This window comes from Convolutriloba macropyga, chromosome 7, assembly GCF_964194025.1.
Source record: "Convolutriloba macropyga chromosome 7, txConMacr16.3, whole genome shotgun sequence".
Taxonomy (NCBI): Eukaryota; Metazoa; Xenacoelomorpha; order Acoela; family Convolutidae; genus Convolutriloba; species Convolutriloba macropyga.
In genome coordinates, this window is record NC_134474.1 from 11,766,471 (window position 1) to 11,788,324 (window position 21,854).

Sequence of the window (21,854 nt, forward strand, 5' to 3'; positions counted from 1 at the left end):
TGATTGGAGGAAAATTGGCTAGTTTTTTCAATCAGAGATGTTTGTGATCACATAAAGGTCTGATCAGGAGTCGTTTCAATTACACTGAAGTTTTATCTTAATGGGTTAATTTTTCCGACCGTTGAAAATTTTAAGAATGAGTTAGAAATTGGTTGTTTAGACTTAAGTTTCGTACTTTTTCTAAAGTTGTTTTTCTTCAGGAATTCTAATTTATGTGATGGAACCAAATTTCGTTATGTTTCTTTTGAAAAAAAGCGTGCCAGTTTGCGTCGAACAAATTACGTTTTTTATAGAACATCTTTTTATGTGAGTATTTAATAATATCATTACAAAAAAAGTTATATCTCTTCAAGAGGGAAACCTAGGTATCGCAAAGATATTAACATAGCTTTGCAAATTGTTAGCCAATAGTCTTGAAAGAAAGCCAACGTTGACCAATTGACGCACATTTGGATTGAAACCGAAAAACAAAAGAAAAAGCGGGAAATTTTTAAAGTTTTTTTTCTCGATGTCAAAAGTATTTTTTTGGTATCAGTTAGATTGAAAAATAATAATTAAAAAACTTTTTGATTAAAAACTTGTGAGCTTAATACCAGCTATCAATCGCCCTAGGAAACGTTGATAGCCTAATGCACTTTGACTTAATGACCCCGTTTTATTGCTTTTTCTCGTTGTTTTCTAAATTTTGCCCTTTTTCTGAAAGAACAAAATTAAATAAAAATAGAAACCGATACAATTGGCGCATACAACGAACTGTAATACAGCAACAAACTCTGTTAATGCTAATCGAAGCACCTTTATGTCATTTTTATATTGATTTTTGCGCAAGGTAGTAATGGTTATTGCTGAAATTAGAAGGTATGAGTAACCAATGTCATTTGTATGCTCAACTATTCGTTTGAACTAAAAATTTAGAAAAAGCATCCTTAATTTTTTTTTGGAAACTGCTGTGTTTGCTTGGAAAATGGTGTTTTGCTTAAAAAATTCATAAAATGCGCTGAAAAAAAACATTTGAAAAATAGATTTTGGTTTCTGTAATGAAAAGTGGAGGTTTTGCATATTAACCTCATTTTAGTATCGGAATTTTTGCAAAACAAGATAGAGATATAAAGCACCAGAGATAAAAAGTAATCTGGGAAGAATTAAGCGTCTTATCATTTTTTAATTCTAATTTTCTTAAAATTTTGACAATATTTCATGCATTTGAGCTTCTTGTTGAACTAAATGCACAATTGCGTCAGTCAGAAAAGCTTTGAAAAGCTTCCAAAAGTTTTTGAAAATTTTTATCAAAATACTCTTTTCCCTAAAATTGCGAAATATTTAAATGTAAGAACAACTGGATCACAGATTTGAGTACTTATTGGCTTTACTGTGATTATTTTCTAAAACCTTTAAAAAAATTTAACACATACAATTATTGTAGGATTCAAAAATACCATCAATATATTTTTTTACACTTAATTGAAAACGTTTTTGATTTTGGCTTTCACGAAATCCCCACAAAATCAAATTTCATGGATTTTATTGAAACTTGGTTGAATTGACAGAAAAATTTATATCAAAATAGTTTTCACATTGTTGCGCAATATTTGAAGACAATTTGGTAAATTCCCTTCCAAAAAAGCGAGGGACTTGTATTTTCAAATAACAGAGGAAATATTATTTACATTAATTTTTAGATCCAATTGCAAAATTTTCAATGTTAACCAAACTTATCTTCCCTTTACTCTCTAAGCAGACAGTTTAAAAATAGCTTGCTGACATTAATTTGATTTTTGATGTTCCTATTAAACCAAACATAAGCAACTTACGTCCGAGGAATTGCTCTCAAACAACCGGCGAGCAGTTGGCTTAGGTAGTAGCTTGGGCCTAGGATTGCTATCATGAGCGAAGGGGAGGAACGTCAGCAATGCGGAGGGAGGTCAGCGATTGGGGTAGGCTTTTGGGAGAGCTGGACAAGAGGGGCAGGTAAAAATGGCCGGATTTGAGTTGGGTGTACTGGGTGGAGTCAAAGTGGGCGCGTTGACTTAGAGGAGATGACCGAGAGGGTCAAAATTTTGAGACTAAGAACAACCACATCGCACACTGAAAATGTCTCCTCAAAACAGATTCGGTGAATTGCATACTAAAAATCTAATAGGGCGTAAGATTCTAAGAGATATTCTTGGCCATTTGATGCTCTCCGAGTGCTACTTGCTAAAACCGTTTCTGAGGACGAAAAAACAAATGGGCCAGACAAAAATTTGGACAAACAAACAATTGCATAAAAAAGGAACACAGGCCTAAGGCCATTCTCAGTTTTAATTACAGAGTGTAAACAGCGGTGAAAATAAATTGAAATTATACGACATCATCTGATGAAATTTTGTTTGGAGGAAATTTGATGAGATTGTCCAATCAGAGATGGCTGTGAGCGCATAAATTTCTGATCAGGAGTCGTTTCAAATACACTGAAGTCTTATCTTAATGGGATATTTTTCCAGCCGTTAAACAACTTAAGCGCGAATGTGTGAACTGACAATGAGTTAGAAATTGACTGTTTTGATTTTCATTTTGTCTTTTTTCTAAAGTTTTTCATCTTCAGGAGTTCTATTTTATGTAAAGGAACCAAATTCCCTTATATTATACATTAGGATTGAAACCGAAAAGCAAAAAAAAAGAGAGAACATTTGACAGTTTTTTTCTCGATGTCAAAAGTATTTTTTTGGTATCAGTTAGATTGCAAAATTTTAATTTAAAAACTTTTTAATTAAAAACTAGTGAGCTTAATACCAGCTATCAATCGCCCTAGTAAAAGGTTAGCAAAAGCCTAACGCACTTTGAATTAATAACCCCGTTTATTGCTTTTTCTCGTTGTTTTTAGATTTTGCATTTGAAAATTTTCTGAAAGAACAAAATTAAATATAAATTGAAACAGATAAAATTGGCGCAGAGCAAGAATTGTAATACAGCAACGAATTGTGTTGATGCTAATCAAAGCAGCACTACGTCCATTTGATAATAATAATTGCGCAATTTTTTAATGGTTATCGTTCAAATTGAAAAGTATGAGTAACCAATATCATTTGTAAGCTCAATTATTCGTTTGAACTAACAATTTAGAAAGAGCATTCCTTTATTCTTTTTTGGAAACTGCTGTGCTTTTGTCGAAGATGTTGTGTTGCTTAAATTTTTCTTAACAAGCGCTGAAAAAGAGCATTTGAAAAATAGATTTTGGTTACTGTAATGAAAAGTTGAGGCTTTGCGTACTAAAGCTATTTTAGCTTCCTAATTTTTGCACAACCGATAGAGATATAATGAACCAGAGATAAAAAGTAACGTGAGAAGAATTATGCGTTTTATCTTTTTTAAATCCATTGTTCTAAATATTTTTTTTATTATTTGATGCATTTGAGCTTTTTGTTTACCTAAAAACTTTATTGCGTCAGTCAGAAAAGCTTTTAAGGTTTGTAAATCTTATCAAAAACCCTTTTCCTAATATTTCAAAATATTCAACTATAAGAACTGAATCACAGATTTGGTAACAGATTTGCTTTTCTGTAATCATTTTCTAAAAACCTTTTTTAAAAAATTGAACACATACAACTATTTTTGGATTGAAAAATATCATCAATATAATTTTTGACACTTAATGGAAAACGTTTTTGTTTTTGGCTTTCACGAAACCCCCACAAAATCAAATTTGATAAATATTATTGAGACGTGGATGAATTGACAGGAAACTTTATTTCAAACTAGTTTTCAAAGTGGTGTAAAGTATTTGAAGAAAATTTGGTAAATTGCCTTCCAAACATGTGAGGGACTTCCCATTACTCTGTAAGCAGACAGTTTAAAAATAGTTTTATTAAGAGGGTGTGTGAGAGCGGGTTGGGCGGGGGCTGAAGAGCGATGGGGAAGAAAGCCAGCGATGCGGGGAAGGTCAGCAATGGGGGGGTTAGGTTTGTGGGAGAGCTGGACGAGAAGGTGCAGGTCCAAATCGCCAGGCTTCAGTAGGGTGTATGAGGTATAGTTGGAGTGGGCGCGGTGACTTAGGGGGGGGGGGGGGGTTGACCGAGAGGGTCAAAGTTTTGAGACTAAGAACAACCCCATCGCATGCTGAAAACGTCTCCTCAAAACAGTTTCGGTGAACCGCATACTAAGAGACTAGTAGGGAATAAGGCTCTAAGAGAGATACTTGGCCACATAATGCTCTCCGAGCGCTACTTGCTAATACCGTATCTGAGGAAAATCAAATGGGCCAGACAAAAACCGGTCAAGCCACAAATTGCATTAAAAAGGAACACAGGGCTAAAATAATCGCTGCAAACTTGGATTTGCTTGATTTGTTTGAAACCAGAATTTTAAGCTGTGCTTTAAAAAAAATGATTTTGCAATTTGGTTCAAATAAAAATGATTAAAATATTGATTATTACGGTTCGAACTGTTTACAATCTAATTGTGCTGTCTAAAAGTGGTAACGAGTTTCAAATGGACAAGCAGAATTTATAATGATATAAAAAATTTGTTATATTGCAAAATTGTTCCGTATGGTTTTTTGATCTTTCAGATGAACACCGATAGTGATTTTATAAAAACATGTTTTATTTCAGGTTTTATTCCAATTTTAAATGACATCATGACATTTGATGTATTTTGAGCAGAATAAATTTTTACCACCACACACAGAAACATGAGTTGCAACAACACATAGAAGAATGAGTTTATAACCGATATTTTCGTATTCGTCAGTTTTTGTAAGCTAACTATGTGCTTTACACTTGCATAAGTTTTCTGCCATCGCTTGCATAGTTCACGTTGATAACTTAACTGCAGGATGCTCAACTTTTCTTCAAAAGAAACTTGAGCGGTGCGTTTGTTAGAAGTTTTTGGAGGCAGGAATCTAATTTTTTTGAAAGCTGTTCTTTGAAAAAAAATGTTATTTTTTTTCTTAATCGTCTGGTAACTTCTTGGAAAAAATTGTCTTTTTTCAGCTAGAACTGATCATTCGTTTTGTTTTCCTCATTTATCACTGAATAAGAAAAAATGAAACAAATACAAAAATCTATTCGATTGTCTGCTGTGTTTTGCAGAGAAACAATTGAGCTGATTTTTATTTATAGCACTTAAACACTTTTCCTGCTGTTGTCTGCTAAAAACGTAAAAAATGGAAATAAATATTTGATTAAATAATTGGTTTAAAAAGACAACTTTTGCTTCCTTTTGTCCAAAAGGAGCCACTACTATCAGTCTGGATTCAAATAGACTGTCGCAGTTGTTGTAGTTACTTGTGAACTAGTTCTCACTTAGTACCGTATTTGACGGGTTTGAACAATGTATGCGAGTGTTTCAATATTGTCCCTGTATAGATATATTTATATAGAGATATATAAGTAGTTTTTAGAGCACGATATTCATCTTACTGAATTATTTTCGATTTCAGGGGAATTCATATCTTCGGTAGCCTCTATCAAAAAGTGGCGGAATTGGATTTGACTGGTGAAAAAGAAAACCAATTTGAGGAACAACCAGAGGGGAGAAATCAAAAAAGACGCCATGGAAATAAACGAACTTCACTTTAAGTTCTAAAGGCAAAACGAAAAGATTGTATTGGACACATTTTAAATATTTTTAAAAAGTTTTGGATATTTTTTTTGAATTGGTGACTTCATGAATACAAACGGAAATAATAAATTATGAAAATTTTGCTTCTATGTTCTTGTCGAGAAAAAGCGTTAAAACATTTCTCAAGAATCAAAATCTCATAATTTCAGGACCCCGGGTTGGGCTGTGAATCCCATCGATGGATCATAGAAATATCATAAAAAGTCCATCGATGGATCATAGAAATATCATAAAAAGTCCATCGATGGATCATAGAAATATCATAAAAAGTCCATCGATGGATCATAGAAATATCATAAAATATCCATCGATGGGCAATTGAAATATCATAAAAAGTACATCGATGGGTCATCAATGGTTCCTCTCTGATCATAGAAAATTCATCGAAGGGAATATTCTGCTTTTTACTGGATCATAGAAAATCATTTCATGAAATTTCACTGGGTCTTTTAAAATGTATCAACGGGACTCCACTCAATCATAGAAAATCCAGCGAGAGGATTTCTCGGTCATACAAAATCCATCCATGGGAATTGACTGCGTCATAGAAAATTCATCCATGGGCTTCAGTAGGTCATACAGAATCTGTTTATAGAATTTCACTAGGTCAAAAAAATCCGTCAATGGGGCTTCAGTGGGTCATAGAAAATCCATCAATGGGATTTCACTGCGTCATAGAAAATTCATAAATGGTCTTGGGTAGTTAATACAAAACCCATCAATAAGATTTCAATGGGTCATAGAAAATCCGTCAATGCGGCTTCAGTATGTCATACAAAATCCATCAATGGGGCTTCAGTGGGTCATGGAAATTCCATCAATGCGGCTTCAGTGGGTCATAGAAAATCCATCTATGGGATTTCACTGCGTCATAGAAAATTCATCAATGAGCTTGGTTGGTTAATACAAAACCCATCAATAGGATTTCAATGGGTCGCAGAAAATCCGTCAATGCCGCTTCAGTGTGTCATACAAAATACATCAATGGGGCTTCAGTGGGTCATGGAAATTTCATCTATAGGATTTCACTGCGTCATAGAAAATTCATCAATGAGCTTGGTTAGCTAATACAAAATCCGTCAATAGGATTTCACAGGGTCATAGAAAATCTATCAATGCGGCTTCAGTATGTCATACAAATTCCATCAATGGGCCTTCAGTGGGTCATGGAAGTTATATTGATAGGATTCCAATGGGTCATTGGAAACCTATCGGTGGGATTTCATAGCGTCATAAAAGATCCATCGATGGCATTTCACTGGGTCATAGAAAATTCATCAATGGGATTTCACTGGGTCGTAGAAAATATGTCAGTGCGGCTTCACTGGGTCATAGAAAATCCATCTATGGGATTTCACTGCGTCATAGAAAATTCATCAATTTGCTTGGGTAGTTTATACAAAATTCATCAATAGGATTTCACTGGGTCATAGAAAATCCCTCAATGCGGCTTCAGTACGTCTTACAAACTCCATCAATGGGGTTTCAGTGGGTCATGGAAGTTCCATTGATAGGATTCCAATTGGTCATTGAAAACCCATCGATGGGATTTCATTGCGTCATAAAAGATCCATCGATGGTAGTTCATTGGGTCATAGAAAACTCATCGATGGGATTTCACTGGGTCGTAGAAACTCTGTCAGCGCGGCTTCACTGGTTCATAGAAAATCCATCTGTTTTCATCGGTTCATAGTTTCACTGCGCCATAGAAAGTTCCTCAATTGGATTGGGTAGTTTTTACAAAATCCATCAATAAGATTTCACTGGGTCATAAAAAATACGTCAATGCAGCTTCAGTATGTCATACAAAATTCATTGAGCTTCCCTGGTCCATGGAAATTCCATTGATACAACTCCAACAGGTCATTGAAAACCCATTGACAGGATTTCATTGCGTCACAAATTATCCATCGATGGTACTTCACTGAGTCGTAGAAAATTCATCGTTAGGATTTCACTTAGTTGTAGAAAATCCGTCAGTGCCTCTTCAGTAGGTCATAGTAAATCCATCTACGGGATTTCACTGCGTCATAGGAAATCCGTCAATGCGCCTTCAATGGGTCAAAGAAAATCCTTCAACGGGGCTTCTCTGGACCATAGAAAATCCATCAATGAGACTTCACTGGGACATAGAAAACCGGTCTATGTGGCTTCAGTAGGTTGTGGAAAACCCATCGCTGGGGCTTCAGTGGGTCATACAATAACCATCAATAAGATTTCACTGGATCATAGAACATCCGTCAATGCGGCTTCAGTGGGTCATAGAAAATCCATCAATTGGCTTCAGTAGGGCATACAAAACCCATCAATATGATTTCACTGGGTCATAGGAAATCCATTAACGCGGCTTCAGTTTGTCATACAAAACCCAACGATAGAATTTTATTGGGTCAAAAAAGATCCATCGATGGGAATTTAATTGGTCATAGAAAATCCATGAGATTTCACTGGGTCATAAAAAAAATCCATCAATTAGATTTCAGTGGGTCAAAGAAAATTCATCAGTTTTATCTCATTCTCTCATAAACAAGCCATAAAAATAGGTCCGTTAAACGTCAAATTTGGTACGAAGAACGCCAGAAATAAATCCAAAAATACATCAATAAACAGGTTCGAGAAACATTGAAAATAGTTTGCAACAACGTCAAAAATTAAACCAAAAAGCGTCAAAAATAGTTTGCAACAATGTCAAAAATTTCATCAGAAGTCGGTCTGCAAAAATATTTAAAATTTGATCGAATTAGGGTCAAAAGTGGGCCCAAAAAACGTCAAAAATTGGTTGCAACATTTTCAAAAATAGGTCCAAAAAACGTCAAACATAGTTTGCTAAAGCGTCAAAAATGGGTCCGAACACGTCAGACATAGGTCCATAAATTTTCAAAACGTCGTCTGAAAATGTCAAAAATGGTTCCCAAAAATAGGTTGCAACAACGTCAAAAGTGGACCGAAAACGTCAAAAACTTTAAACTTATGTCCATTAATCATTAAAATTGGTCCGACAACGTAAAAAATAAGTCCCGAAGACGTCGGAATTGTTCGAAAAAACGTCAAAATTGTTCGGAAAAATAGAAAAGTAAGTTCCTTAAGCGTCAAAATTAGGCCCGAAAAATATCAAAACTCTTAGGAAAAACGTCAACAAAGGTCCAAAATTTTTCAAAATTCGGTCCAAAAAACGTCTAAAATGAGCTGCAAAAACGTCAGAATAAGACTAAAAAACGTCAACATTTGGTCTGAAAAATGTCAAAAATCTCATAATTGTTCGTAAAATGTCAAAAATTGGTCAAAAAATGTGAGAAATTCATTTGATTTTGTTTACTGGTTGTTCTGAATCTTTTGTCTCCACAATTGCACTTTTGTTCCTATCGTGTGAGCGCGTGTGTGTTTAGTTGGAAGGGGGAGGGGGTTCTATATCACAAAAACTGCCTCTCTTGAATTATCTTTTTTTTGTATCCTCAGATTTGTACTTTTAGGGTCTAGTAAAGCTATGAGTGAAATGTTCAGCGAATTAATGCCTTCAAAACCTCACCTGCTCATTCAATTTTTGATGTAGAAGTGGCTTGTAAAAAAAACTATTGTACAAATAATTGATATTATGAAAACAAGTCAGCAAAATCAGCCGTTGACCCAATTCAGCACTCAATTCAATTTCTATACTGAAGGCCATTATTTTTTTACTAATAGCAGCTAGCAATTGTTCTAATGGACTTTGGTAGCCTAATTCGCTATTCCTTATTGGCCTAAAGAACAGGCTGTAACGATTCACTCGTTTTTTGGTTTTGGTTTTTTTTCAGCTTGCCTGTATTCATGACATTGCCTAATACCACGGTTGAAAATTTTTTAATCCATTCTGTTGAACAGCTTTGTGAGGTAAATGAGGAGTGAAACGTGAAAATTGTCAATTATGTAATTTTCAATAATTTCCATACATACAATTTAATGGATTCTGCTTGAGTGAAAAAATAGACCAAGAATGGACTATTAATAGACTGCGTAAATCAGTTGAAAAAAAAAACGATCAAAACAATAGAAAAAAAGTGTAAACATGCAATTCGAATGGCAGCATGTGAAACAAAATCCACTTGCAAGAAATCAATTTTTTGTTCGTCCACAACTTTCTCAAAACTGCTTTAAAATTAGAGTGAAAAAATTTTGCGACGCAATGCCACTCACTTTTCCCCTTCGCTTACTGTTTCTGCTTCACTGGAACCATCGTTTCAATTTAACTCCAAAAGTTTTGAAAAAACGAATAATTCTTTAAAAATCGTTTGAAAAAGCTGCGCTCCAATAAAATTCAATTTTTTTGAATAGTGGGAAAAAGAGAGCTGTTAGGGGATAGTCGTTGAGATGCTATTATTGGCCAAAGAAGAAAACACATCATATAAAACACCAAAAGAACGTAATTGTTGCAAAGCTTGTCTCAGAGCAATCGGCAGTCAACTACCAGTTTACCACTAACTATTTTTTTTAATTCGAAAAAAAACAGTTTGTTAAAACCAAACTTTTCCATTAGATTTCAAATATTTTCAGTATTCAAAATAAATTTTTTGTCTACTCTCAGGATACGCTTCTTTTCAACCTGCCTTTTTCTGTCGCTCTGTCTCTCCTATGGCAAAGAAACTGTCGCCGCCAGTGTTTTTATTAAGTTAGAAAAATTATTATTCGAGAAAGAGGGAATAGTACAATGATCTTTACAGTAGAATTTAAAGCTTTACAGGAGAGATCTGATTAATTGATCAAGATGGTGTTTTGGATTCTTGAGAAGGAAAAGGCTAAACAATTGCACATATATGTCTACCATTATCAATGAGAAAAGTCAAGATAGAAATCTAATCACAGCACTATGATTTATAGTGGGCGTCCTAAGTCCGAACTTTCATGGTGTAGGATTGTTAGAAGTTTTCCGAATCTGACCATTTTCTGATGTGTATTGACCATAAAAGCACCTAAGATGGGGATGCAAAAGTTCAACATCGGATAATTTATAATTATTTAGCATAACCGATAAACGAATTGCGAGCCGTTGGCTCCGTCAGTAGCTAGCCACAGTTAATTGAGGCTCGCTTTAGCTTAATTGGATGGGCGTGAGTTGAGCGCAAAAGGGGTGCACTGCGTGGGGTTTAACAATGGATTTGGGTGGATTGATGTGAGGGTGGTGTGTGCGATCAGTTTCTAAGAACCGCCATTCACACCCTAAGTAAAACTCTCCAAAACAGTTTCTGTGAATCGCATTCTTGGAGACTAGTGAGCTGAAATTTAAAGCCTAACTATTGGCTCTAAGAGAAATTAATGCCCACGCTACTTCTTTATCCCGTAACCGAAGAAGAAAAGTCGAATTGGTCAGACGAAATTTCGTTCAATCAAAAAATCGCATAGGAGAGACCAACAGGATTAATATAAATAATACGAATTTCGTTTTGAGAGCAATTAACATTTTCTTTTTTCCTTAAGAGCTAGTTAAGTCATTTATGATAACACTTTTCCGTTATAATTCAACGTTATTGAGAATAAAAGATGATGACATCACGTCACATAACAGCAGCGGAAGTTCGGCATCAGCAAAAAGCGTTAAGGAGAGAGAGAGAGAGAGAGAGAGAGAGAGAGAGAGAGAGAAAGAGAGAGAGAGAGAGAGAGAGTGTGCGAGAGATGAAACGTAAACGACAAAGAGAAGGAGAGCAAACCCAACCAGAGAGAGAGAGAGAGAGAGAGAGCTCAGGACAATTTTGTTGATGGGATTCGACTATGAAACTTTAGTTTTCTAGCCTTGTTAGTAATTAAATCAAATAGAAAAATTGATAAAATCAAGGTTTAGAAAAAAATTTTCCTAAAAGTTCCGCAGTGCAAAATAATGTTCAAAATAATTTTCAGTTTCTGGATTTCATTCATGTGACTCATCTGCAAGACTTTGTCGGCCACTAATGATGTTTAAACTCAGAAAATTTAAACATTATCAAAACAATTTCAAATTCTAACAAATTTTTATTAAAATTCAAGATATTAATATCTTGAAAACCATTTCATTCTCTCAAGAAACTATACAGTATCCCTTATTCAAGTTTTAAATAGTTTCACTGGCTCATAATGATCCATAAACTTGAAACACGATAACAATTTTCCAAAAATTAGAAAAAAAAATTATCGAAAAAACTGCTAACACTTGAGTCACTAAATATTGATAACAATTGCATTAACTCCAGAAACTATGCAGCAGCTTATTATTAAACCTTGAAAGATGCCACTGGTTCACAGGCTCCGCCAATTTAAAAAAGATTTATCAAAAAGATTTAAATAAATTGAAAGGGAATGCATTTTTTTTTAAAGTTGCCTAAATTCGTGATATTGAAATGTTGAAAAAGATTCCATCACATCTAGAACCTATGCAGTAACATCTTATCAACCCTCAGAGGAGGTATTTTGGCTCTTGAGGCTAGGCAAACCTAAAGAACGACAAAAACTTTCGAAAAATTGAAAAAAGTACAAGTTTTATCAAAAAGTTTCTAATATGATGATATAAAAAAAATGAAAGCTATTCATAATTTAGTAACTTATTATCAAAAACTAGGGGAGCTTTTTTGGTCTCTCAGCCTGGAGAGACTTGAATAAACAAAAATAAATGTCAAAAATTTTAAAGAAAATTGAACTTATGTCTATAAATTATGCTTATTTTTGTAATTTAAAAATGTTGAAACCATTCCATTGCAATTAGAAATTATGCAAATACCCATAATCAACTGGAAGGCTGAGGAGGGGCTGACAGTGGGGTGGGGGCCAACGTCACGGGGAGGGGTGCGACAATATTGAAAGGGTCAACAGTTGGGGTCTTCAAACTCTAAGAACCATCCTTCACACCATAAGTATAAGTTTCCAGAACATATTGAGCTGAAACAGAGCTGAAAGGCTCTAAGAGCACTTATTTCGCGCTAGGTGCCACCTGCTTATCCCGTAGAACAAGCGAAAAATCGCATAAAGAAAAGACCGGCAGGACAAATATAATTGCTACAAAATTCGTTTGAGAGCAATTAATAATTATCTAAACCAGAACGCATGAACCAAATTTTCATCCTTTTAGCTGAGCCTAGGTTTGTTAATTTTAATAATTTTGTTACTTTGATTTTACTCCGTCTGATGCAAACTTTACATTTATCGTAGGTATAAGTCTCGATCTCCTATTCTAACACTCCTTTTCCGAATTGAACTGATTGCGAAGAATGTTTTTACATCTAAACTTCTGGGAATTACTCCATTTTTTAGACGGGCAAAAATTCCGCGATTATGTCCGATGATATTTTGTACGAGGAAGCATAGTAGTTGGAGTTTGTCCCATCTTGTCATTCTCGAATGCTTTTTTCTCAATGTGGTTGCTCCCCTTGTGCATGACTGGCTTGTGGAAAAGCTCAATACAACTCTGGTTGTTCTCGCCAATTGATATTGGGTGCTTGTATTGAATGCCAGGAGCGGTAAGGAATTGTTTTGTTTATAATATTCTCTGAACTGCTGCCGCCGTTCGCTGGTTCATTGCTTTTCATGAAAATTGAGCAACTGTGGCCTGCTTTTTTACTTAACAATTGCGTGCTAGACCAAATAATGACTATGTTTTTGACAAAGATTGTTCCTTCATCTGGTGAATCCCTGTCTCAGTAGAAAATTCGCCATCAATTGTTTTAGTTGCAAGCTGCCTGCATGTCTTTCTCGTTGATTCCTCGGCGCACCAAGTCGTGTTAGTGATCACTATGGCATTTTAGGTGACCATCTGAGCCTATTTATCTTGAGTCTATTCTTGAGCCTATTTATCCATTTTTAAATGGATGAATTTGAAACTTTTGAAATTTTTCCCAACTTCCCGCGGCAACTTTGTTGTTCTCTTTCAAAATGGGACGGAAAACTCAACATAAGTGCACCTACAGATTTCTCCATTCACCTGCAGTTGCAATACAAATGGATATTTCTTGAAGATAATTGAACACTTCTGTATCAGCGGTATATTTTTGTATAGAATGTGGCGTTATGTTAAACATTTGAAAATCGACCAATTTTTTTTCTGACTAAATGATTATGGTTTCAAAAAATAATAAGTCTCTTTATATTGTTTCTAACCACTGGTGCCCCATAAATATTAGAAGGTGACCAGAAATTTTGGCACACCTAAAAATTCGCTTATTCGAGTTTCAAGGTACTCAGACTCAATTTTCGAGGGTTGCAAAAATTTGGAGATTCATTTCTTCAAGTTAATATCATAATGGCCTAAGAATATTGTCTAAAATTATAGAAAATGAAGAATTGCACAAATTTCTTTAAAAAAATAGGTACAAATACAGAGAAAAAACTTCAGAAAAAAATTTTTAAAATTGCAAAACTTTTTTGTCATATTTTGCAACTAAAGACTTGTATTTACAGAAATAAAAATGTATTCGTTTGTTTTTATAAAATCTCCGTTTGTAATTAGCATCTTTTCAAATTCTAAATAGGGCAGTAAAACCAAGAAATAGGCGAAATATTGATAAAATAGGTTGAAAAATCAAAGTAGGTGACAAATCTGCAAATTAACGGAAACCTCATATTAGACACCAGAAACCTTCAAATCGCTATCAGAAGTACCCTACAAAATTACAATAGCATCATCAATTCTCTGAACAGAAAAATAACCAAAGAAACTGTTTTAAAAAGTCACTCGTTAAAAAAATTGATTTGAAGAAAAAACCATTCCTTTTTCGTTCCACTCATTGATTTTGTTCAGCACCCATAGCACTCCGGAAATTTTCACGCTTTTCAATTCCTGTTTCAAACTTTGATTTCTTTTGCTACCCTTAAAAAGTAAGGCTGAGAATCTTGAAACGCGAATAAGCGAAAGTATTGCTAATACCTTTGTGTTTCTACAGCTTCAACATAGACATAGAGCAAGTAATAAAGAGACCATAAATCTACAGGGATATTTTTTTCTAAAAATCAATTTGTATCTCCAATGGCACTTTAATGACTTTGCCGTCGTTGGATAGTGCTTTTATTCTTCTAAGAAGAATACCAAAAAAGAATTGATGATTTTCAGATTGAATTCTCTGTACTTTACTGTATTGTGAAATTTTTGACAACGTGGAACACAAAAATTTGCGGCACTTTTTTTATTTGCGCTGTTAAAATTAACTTATGTCACCAAATTCTTCTAGGAAAGACAATTAGAGGAATTTATCTAAAAAATTCCTTGACAACTGTATTTTTCAATGAAAACAGTGAAACCTGAGGAACTTGTCTAGTATTATAGAATAAAAAACTGCAAAAGTTTAACAAAAAGAGGTAAAAATATTAAAGAAAAAGTTAAGAAAAAAGGTATTCTTAATATTAAGAATTACTTTGTTATATTTTGCAACAAAAAGTTGTTTTTATATAAATTAAAATGTTTTCACTTGTCTTTTTTAAAAGCGCCTTTAATAATTAGCATCTTCTCAAATACTAAATAAGGCAGTGAAGGTAAACACTAGGCAAAATTTGGCTAACATCATTCGAAAAATCAGCCGAATAGCTGACAAATCTGAAAAAAAACGTAAATCTCAAGTTTGTTAACGGAAATCTTCAAATCACTATCAGAAATACACTAAAACTATTACATTATCTCGATCATTTCTCAGAACATAAAAAATAACTACTTTAAAAAATCGGTAACGAAAAAAGGATCATAGCAATTTTGTTTCAGATTTCAGTTTCTCGCTCTCTTGGAAACAGTGGTATGAATAAACCATTCCACTTCACTCCATTCATAAATTTTGTTCGGCAGCCATAGTACTCCAGAATTTTTCACGTGTTTCATTTCATGTTTCAAATTTCACTCTATCGAACATGTTGAAAAAATGTTAGCGAGTAGAATCCGAAATCGACTCGATCTAAAGACTAACTTACGACTTAGCCGACCGCTAACGTCCTGAAAAACGAAAAAGACGAAGAAAAGCGAAAATTGAAGAACCAATTCTAAAAATCTGGTAACTTCTTATGACAATCTCAAATAGCTGACAAACGTCAACATTTAATCTCCGTGCTCTTAAGAAAATGTTTCTGTATGTTCATCAACAGACAACCACGAGCATTGGAAAACACGTCAAACTTGAACGAAAAAATACTACAAAAAACTGTAAATTTTTCAAATATCTAATCACTGAAGATTTATTTTTTTCACGTGGTAACAGTTCCACTGAGACCAATTTAATTAGTCAGGTGAAAATCAAAATCATTTCTGAAAGGCTTAATTATATTAGAAGTTCTTAAAGTCTAAAAACTTTTTATAACAAACTCATAAAACCGACAAAAATCAACAGTTCATCGCCGTGCTCATAAGAAATTGTTTCTGTTTGTTCATCAACAGACAACCACAACAAATGGAAAACACTTCAAACTTGAACAAAAAAGAAAACTACAAAAAAACTGCAAATTTGTTAAATATCTAGTCAATCAAATCTTAATATTTGTTACGTGAAAACGGCTCCACTGGGACAAAATTACTCAGACAGATAAACGTCAAATATATTTGTGAAACGCTAAGTTATTTCTGAAATTTTAAAAGTCCAATAACATCTTATGAAAATCTCCAAAAGCGACAAAAGTCAACAGTTCATCTCCGTGCTCTTAAGAAGTCATTTTTGTTTGTTCATCAGCAAACAACTACAAGCTCTGGAAAACACTTCAAAAGTGGACGTAAAAACAATACTACAAAAAACTGCCAATTCGTTGAAAATCTAGCCAATCAAATTTTATTATTTTTCAATTGAAAACAGTTCCAGTTTTCACTGAGACAAAAATTATATAGACAGTTGAACAGCAAAACGTTTCTTAAAGTCTGAAAAGCAAAATTAAGCGAAAAAACTTCAAATATGGAAAGAGAGCCTAATATTGACTGAATTTAGCTTATATATCACGACTAAAATAAACTCAGTAGCACCAATATATATATATATATATATATATATATATATATATATATATATATATATATATATATATATAATATATATATATGTATATATGTATATATATATATATATATATATATATATATATATATATATATATGAAAAGATCACAAGATCACAAATCCAATAAATTTAACACGAAGACTAATTTAAACCAATTAACAGTACACCAGAAAAAAAAAAACTTGAAAAAGAACACAAAAACTGCTAAAAAACGTCCAAATTTTAAAATCGCGAAATAACAAAAACAGTTCAATATTGAATCTAAAATCTTATATATAATTTAGATGGACAAAAGCGGCTACCAGATATGGGTTTTCTTGTAAGTATTGTTTAAAAACTGCAAAAACGCTACGTAAAAACGTTAAGTATAGCGACGCACGTGATCAAAAACATTTTGCTGGCTTAACGATTTGTTTTTTTATACCTACTTTTCTTGCTCTCTCTCGAAAAAAATGCAGTGTAAAAAAATGCGTAAAAAATGCGATGTGAAAATTCGGTATGATCAACAACTCTCTTCTTGCTACTCAATTCGTTCAGCCGTTTGACCTACACACTTATGTTTCACAAGCGGCATTGACTTTTACATCCTGTTTTAAATACACTCCAAAAAATTATTAATCTAAGGATAGCTCCGCTCCCCAATACTCCTCATTGAGTCGTAAAAAAAGACATTTCTGTAATAAAGTTTCTCTGATTCGTAAAAAAGGAGAGCACCTGAGGCTGATGGCGGCTAATAATAAGCATGACAAAAGTACCAGGTGTCTTAAGTCAGTTAATGCCTAAAATTAAGTTTATTTTGCTCTAAAAAAGACAATTTTTCCTTTTTTTTTCAGATCTAAAGAACTCGTCTATTTTTAGATTTTTATACAAAAATTCTTGCTTTGGGCGTTTTCATTGCGCAACGTTATCAGGGTTTAACTGGCTTATTTAGGGATACCAGAATTACCATAATGGCTTCAAAATTACCTCTTAAAATGGGATGTCCAATTTTTAATGCTCTCTCAAATGTAATAATGTTGTAAAATGGAATACTTTTACAAATCCGAGTAAATCTATTCGCCTCCTAAATGTGTCGTTTTGACCCTCATAGTGAAATGTAATGGTGCAAAATGCTCTCAGCTCCCATATCCAAAAAAAAACAAACAAGAACACACACTTGCAAGCATTCGTATTAAAATCATGAAAAGTCTTAAGAGGCCATTTTACATGCAAGTGTGTTAATGCATGTAGTCTGATCATAAAATCATTTTAGTCTGAGACCCAAACTGTAAACTGCATGCTAGATGACTATTGAAGTATATTATAGAATGTTTTACCCCAACCCCCGTTGATGTTTAGCGTCTAGGTGTTCAATTCCGTGCGATAACATTTATTAAATGTAGGCTAGTTTGACCTCTTGTCAGGTCTAAGAAAAACCCATTATCAGAGCTAAAACAAGCATTAATTTGTTTGTTCACACATGTTTTTTTTCTAATGAGTATATATGGGTCTAGCAAATAAAGCCCACGGAAAAAAACGCACGTGATTTTAGGTAGCAAATAAACCCCCAAGGAAATTAACCCCCACGGAAATAAACCCCCACGGAATTATACCCCAACCGAAAAAAAAAAACAAACGGAAATAAACTCCCACGGAAAAAAACCCACACGACTTTAGGTAGCAAATAAAACACCAAGAAAATTAGCCTCCACGGAAATAAAACCCCCACGGACATTAACCCTCATGGAAATAAAACCCCCTTTTTAAATTTTTGAATTTTGGTCGTGATAATTTGATTCTGATAGTTTCATATCAATTTCCCACGGGCCGCTAATACATTGCCATGGCTCGCGAGGCGTATGGCCGAACTCGGTAAACGCACAGCTCGTTATAAGTCGTGAGGGCGGTTTATTTCCTTCCTAGAATGAAGTGGAATTTTCCGTGGGTTTTTTCCCAAAACCGAGTATATTCACTCATGGTAATGGAAACAAAAATATGTTCACAGTGTGAGGAAATATTTTTGAACTTCTAGACCTAAATATCTGTCCTATTTTTGCCGTACCTCTCCGGGATACTGTTTATTGTCAATCTGGTGTTCTGACCCCACTCTGCTATCTTTGGATCCCAAGTGGAGATGGAACTGCTTTAGAGTGAACTGTGACGTCACAGGCAATCCTCCACCTGACACTGTCCGAGTACCTTGCGGGTCATCTATTTGATCTATCAACAACTTCAATCTGAGGACTCTTAAATCAAATCAAGGTAATATAGTTTTACTCTTTTTGATCTGGACGTATAACTAGTTTTTGCACGTTGTCTCGATTCTCAACCAGACATGCCGTAATTCCATAAGTACTGAGCAATCTGAGCTGAGACGTTGGTTTGTATAAAAAAACCTGTATACAAAATAATTTATTGATCACAACTAATATCACAGTTTAATCGAGAGCGTGAAAACGAAAAACGGTCAGATCTATTTTAATATAATGTTATTAAAAAAGATATGACCTTTTTCGTTTTCACGCTCTCGATTAAAATGTGATATTAGTTGTGATCAGTAATTTTTTTTGTATACAGATTTTTTTATACAAACAAACGTCTAAGCTGAGATTGCAAAGTACTTATTGATTTACAGTTCCATTAGAATTGTATTTTTACGTGTTTTCAAAAACGTATCTTTTCCGTTTGTGCCCCCCCCCCCACTTACTGGGTGCATATTATTTGCACTCCCTAAACGCACGTGTCGTATTTTTATATAATGATTCACTTTGGAATGGTAGGCAGGGGAGTATTCATTTTGGTTCAGTAATGGGAGGGGAGTTGCATAACGCATTGGGGGCACAAACGGAAAAGATCCGGAAAAATTTATTCATTTTAGTTTTTAATGTTTGTTTGGGTCTTTCCCATTATAGCCCCCACCCCCACAAAATTATAGCCCCGAATTATGTTGTAAATACCATGCTTGGGGGGGGGGGGGAGGGGGCTATACGTTTGTGTAAGTTCTCAATTATGGCACGCAATTCACGTTTATATTCTTATAGTTAGTTCTATAAAATTAAAACGAAAGTGAACTTAATCTCTGAATGCGCGCAATTCAATCACTCAGAAAAAAATTAAAAAGTTAAGCTTGAAGAAGTCAAAAAGTGAAATCGACAGAATATTCTAGAAGAAAGCAGTCAAGCTAAAATTTTGCATAAAACCGAGAGACACACTTGTTTACAATAATTGCTTCAAACTTTGTTCGAGGGCAACTAAAAAAACATATCTTACATGAGTTGCCGGTGTTAGTTAAAGCAGCCTGGGCAATCGGCTCTGTGAACGCGGGTGCAAATTGGAAAGGAACCAAAGATGAATCGGCTAATGCTGATGACGTCACGATGTTGATTGGACTCTGCTTTCCTCCACCACAATCTGGATATTCATTTTTCCATTTGTTGACCTCTAAATAATTTTAAGGTGACTCTATAAAACTCAGGTCAAAATTACAGACCAAAATCACCTCAGACCATCCGAGACAAAGTTGACATGTGAGCATGGCGGAGAAAGCGGCGCGTATTTTTTGACTTCTTACAATTGCGATAGAAACACACGATAGAACCAGATTGTTGTGAGGAAAATTTAAAAGATTGGGACTATACTATATCACTTTTAAGGGTCAGAGAAACTCTTGCCACTTTTTATTATTTCGGTTCTCGGTTCGTTCCCATTATAGCCCCCCTCATGAAATTATAGCCCCTCCTCATTATGCTATACTTACCATGATTGGGGTCTTTAGGTTATCTGATCACTAAGCTGGTGGGGTGGGGGTTATAATGGGAAAGACCCATTGTTTCACCCATATTCAGGCGGCAGACCTGAGTTGGTATGTCTAGACAATGCCAGACAAATTTTTCCAAATTCGGAGTTTTGTATGAAGTTCGGACTTATGTACAGTCAAAGTCAATCGAAACTTATGCGCTCCAAAGCTCAAAATTGCGAGAAGATATTTTTGTATCATCGAAAGTTTTTGATCTTTCTTTGTGCTTTTCTGTCGCCATTGCATTCATTCTGAACTCCAAATTTTTGTAATTTGAAATATAAAACTCGTCCCCTCTAATTTTTATTTTCTTCCATTTAAAACTTTTCGTTATCAAACGTTAGCAAAAAATAGCAAAATCTTATTACAGCAATAAAACATAACCGACTAACGTCGGGCGAATTGCTCTCAAATAACCGGCGAGCGGTTGGCCTCAGGGCGCTACCTCTTTATCCCGTTTCTGAAGACAAAAGTCAACTGAGTCAGACGAAAAATCGGCCCAGAAAAAAATTGAATAAAAGACAAACAGGATTAATATATTTGCTACAAATTGTTTTTGAGGGCAATTAACAATGGTTTCCTAAAAAGTGACTGTTAGATCATTTATGATAAAATCATTTCAACTATAACTCATTGGTAATGAGGATCAGAGATGATGACATTACGCCACATAACAGCAACTGATGTGCAGCATCAACAAAAAGAGAGAGAGATAAAACCTGAATGGGAAAAAGAAGGAAAGGAACCCTAACCGATGGAGAGAGAAAGAGACAGGAATATCTTCCATGATTGGATTCGACACTGCAACTTCTAATTTTCTAACCTTGTCAATAAACAAATCATATAGAAAACAACTGAAAAATGCAAAATTAAGAAAAGTTTTCAACTTCGTAATAAAAAAGTTCAAAATCATTTTTTGTCTCAAAAATTTGGTTGGCCAGTAACGGTCGTTGAACTCAAAAAAGCACAAAAAAATTGAAAAAGTTTGAAAATAGCAAACTATAAAAAAATTTGCTAAAATTCAAGAAATTAGTATCTTGAAAACAATTTCCATGTCTCAAGAGACTATCCAGTATCCCTGTTCCAAGCCTGAAATAGTTTCACAGGCTCATAAAGATCCATACACTTGAAACAAAAAAATTCCAAAAATTTAAATTTTATCCAGATATTACTAAAACCGAAGTAAAAAAAATTGATTACCATCCCAATAACACTCTTGAAACTATGCAGCAGCTTATTATCAAACCTTGAAGGAGGTTCCAGGGCCTCTATTGCCGGAAAAAAAATCAAAAACATGAAAATTGCAAAATTTTAAAAAACTGCTTAAATTCGTGATATTAAAATCTTGAAGAGCATTCCATTACATCTATAATTTATGCAGTAACTTATTATCAAACACTAAAGGAAGATCCATCGCCCTTTAGGCTAGAAAAACCTAAAAAAATTACAAAAAATTTCAAAAAACGATTAAAATTGCAAATTTTTGTTTTACAAAATTGCTAAAACTTGTGATATTAAAAAGTTGA

The 21,854-nt window shown here is 34.2% G+C and overlaps 1 protein-coding gene across 1 annotated transcript in view; it reads right to left on the bottom strand.

Moving 5' to 3' along the window:
* Positions 1–21,854, bottom strand: part of LOC142342606 (carbonic anhydrase 7-like) — a 53,612-nt gene that overhangs the window by 25,881 nt on the left and 5,877 nt on the right. Inside the window, exons 2-3 of the mRNA XM_075393997.1 lie at positions 19,803–19,973; positions 18,595–18,752 (exon numbers count right to left, since the gene is read on the bottom strand). Of these exons, the coding sequence (XP_075250112.1) occupies positions 18,595–18,752; positions 19,803–19,973 (329 nt within the window). The remainder of the gene's footprint in view (positions 1–18,594; positions 18,753–19,802; positions 19,974–21,854) is intronic.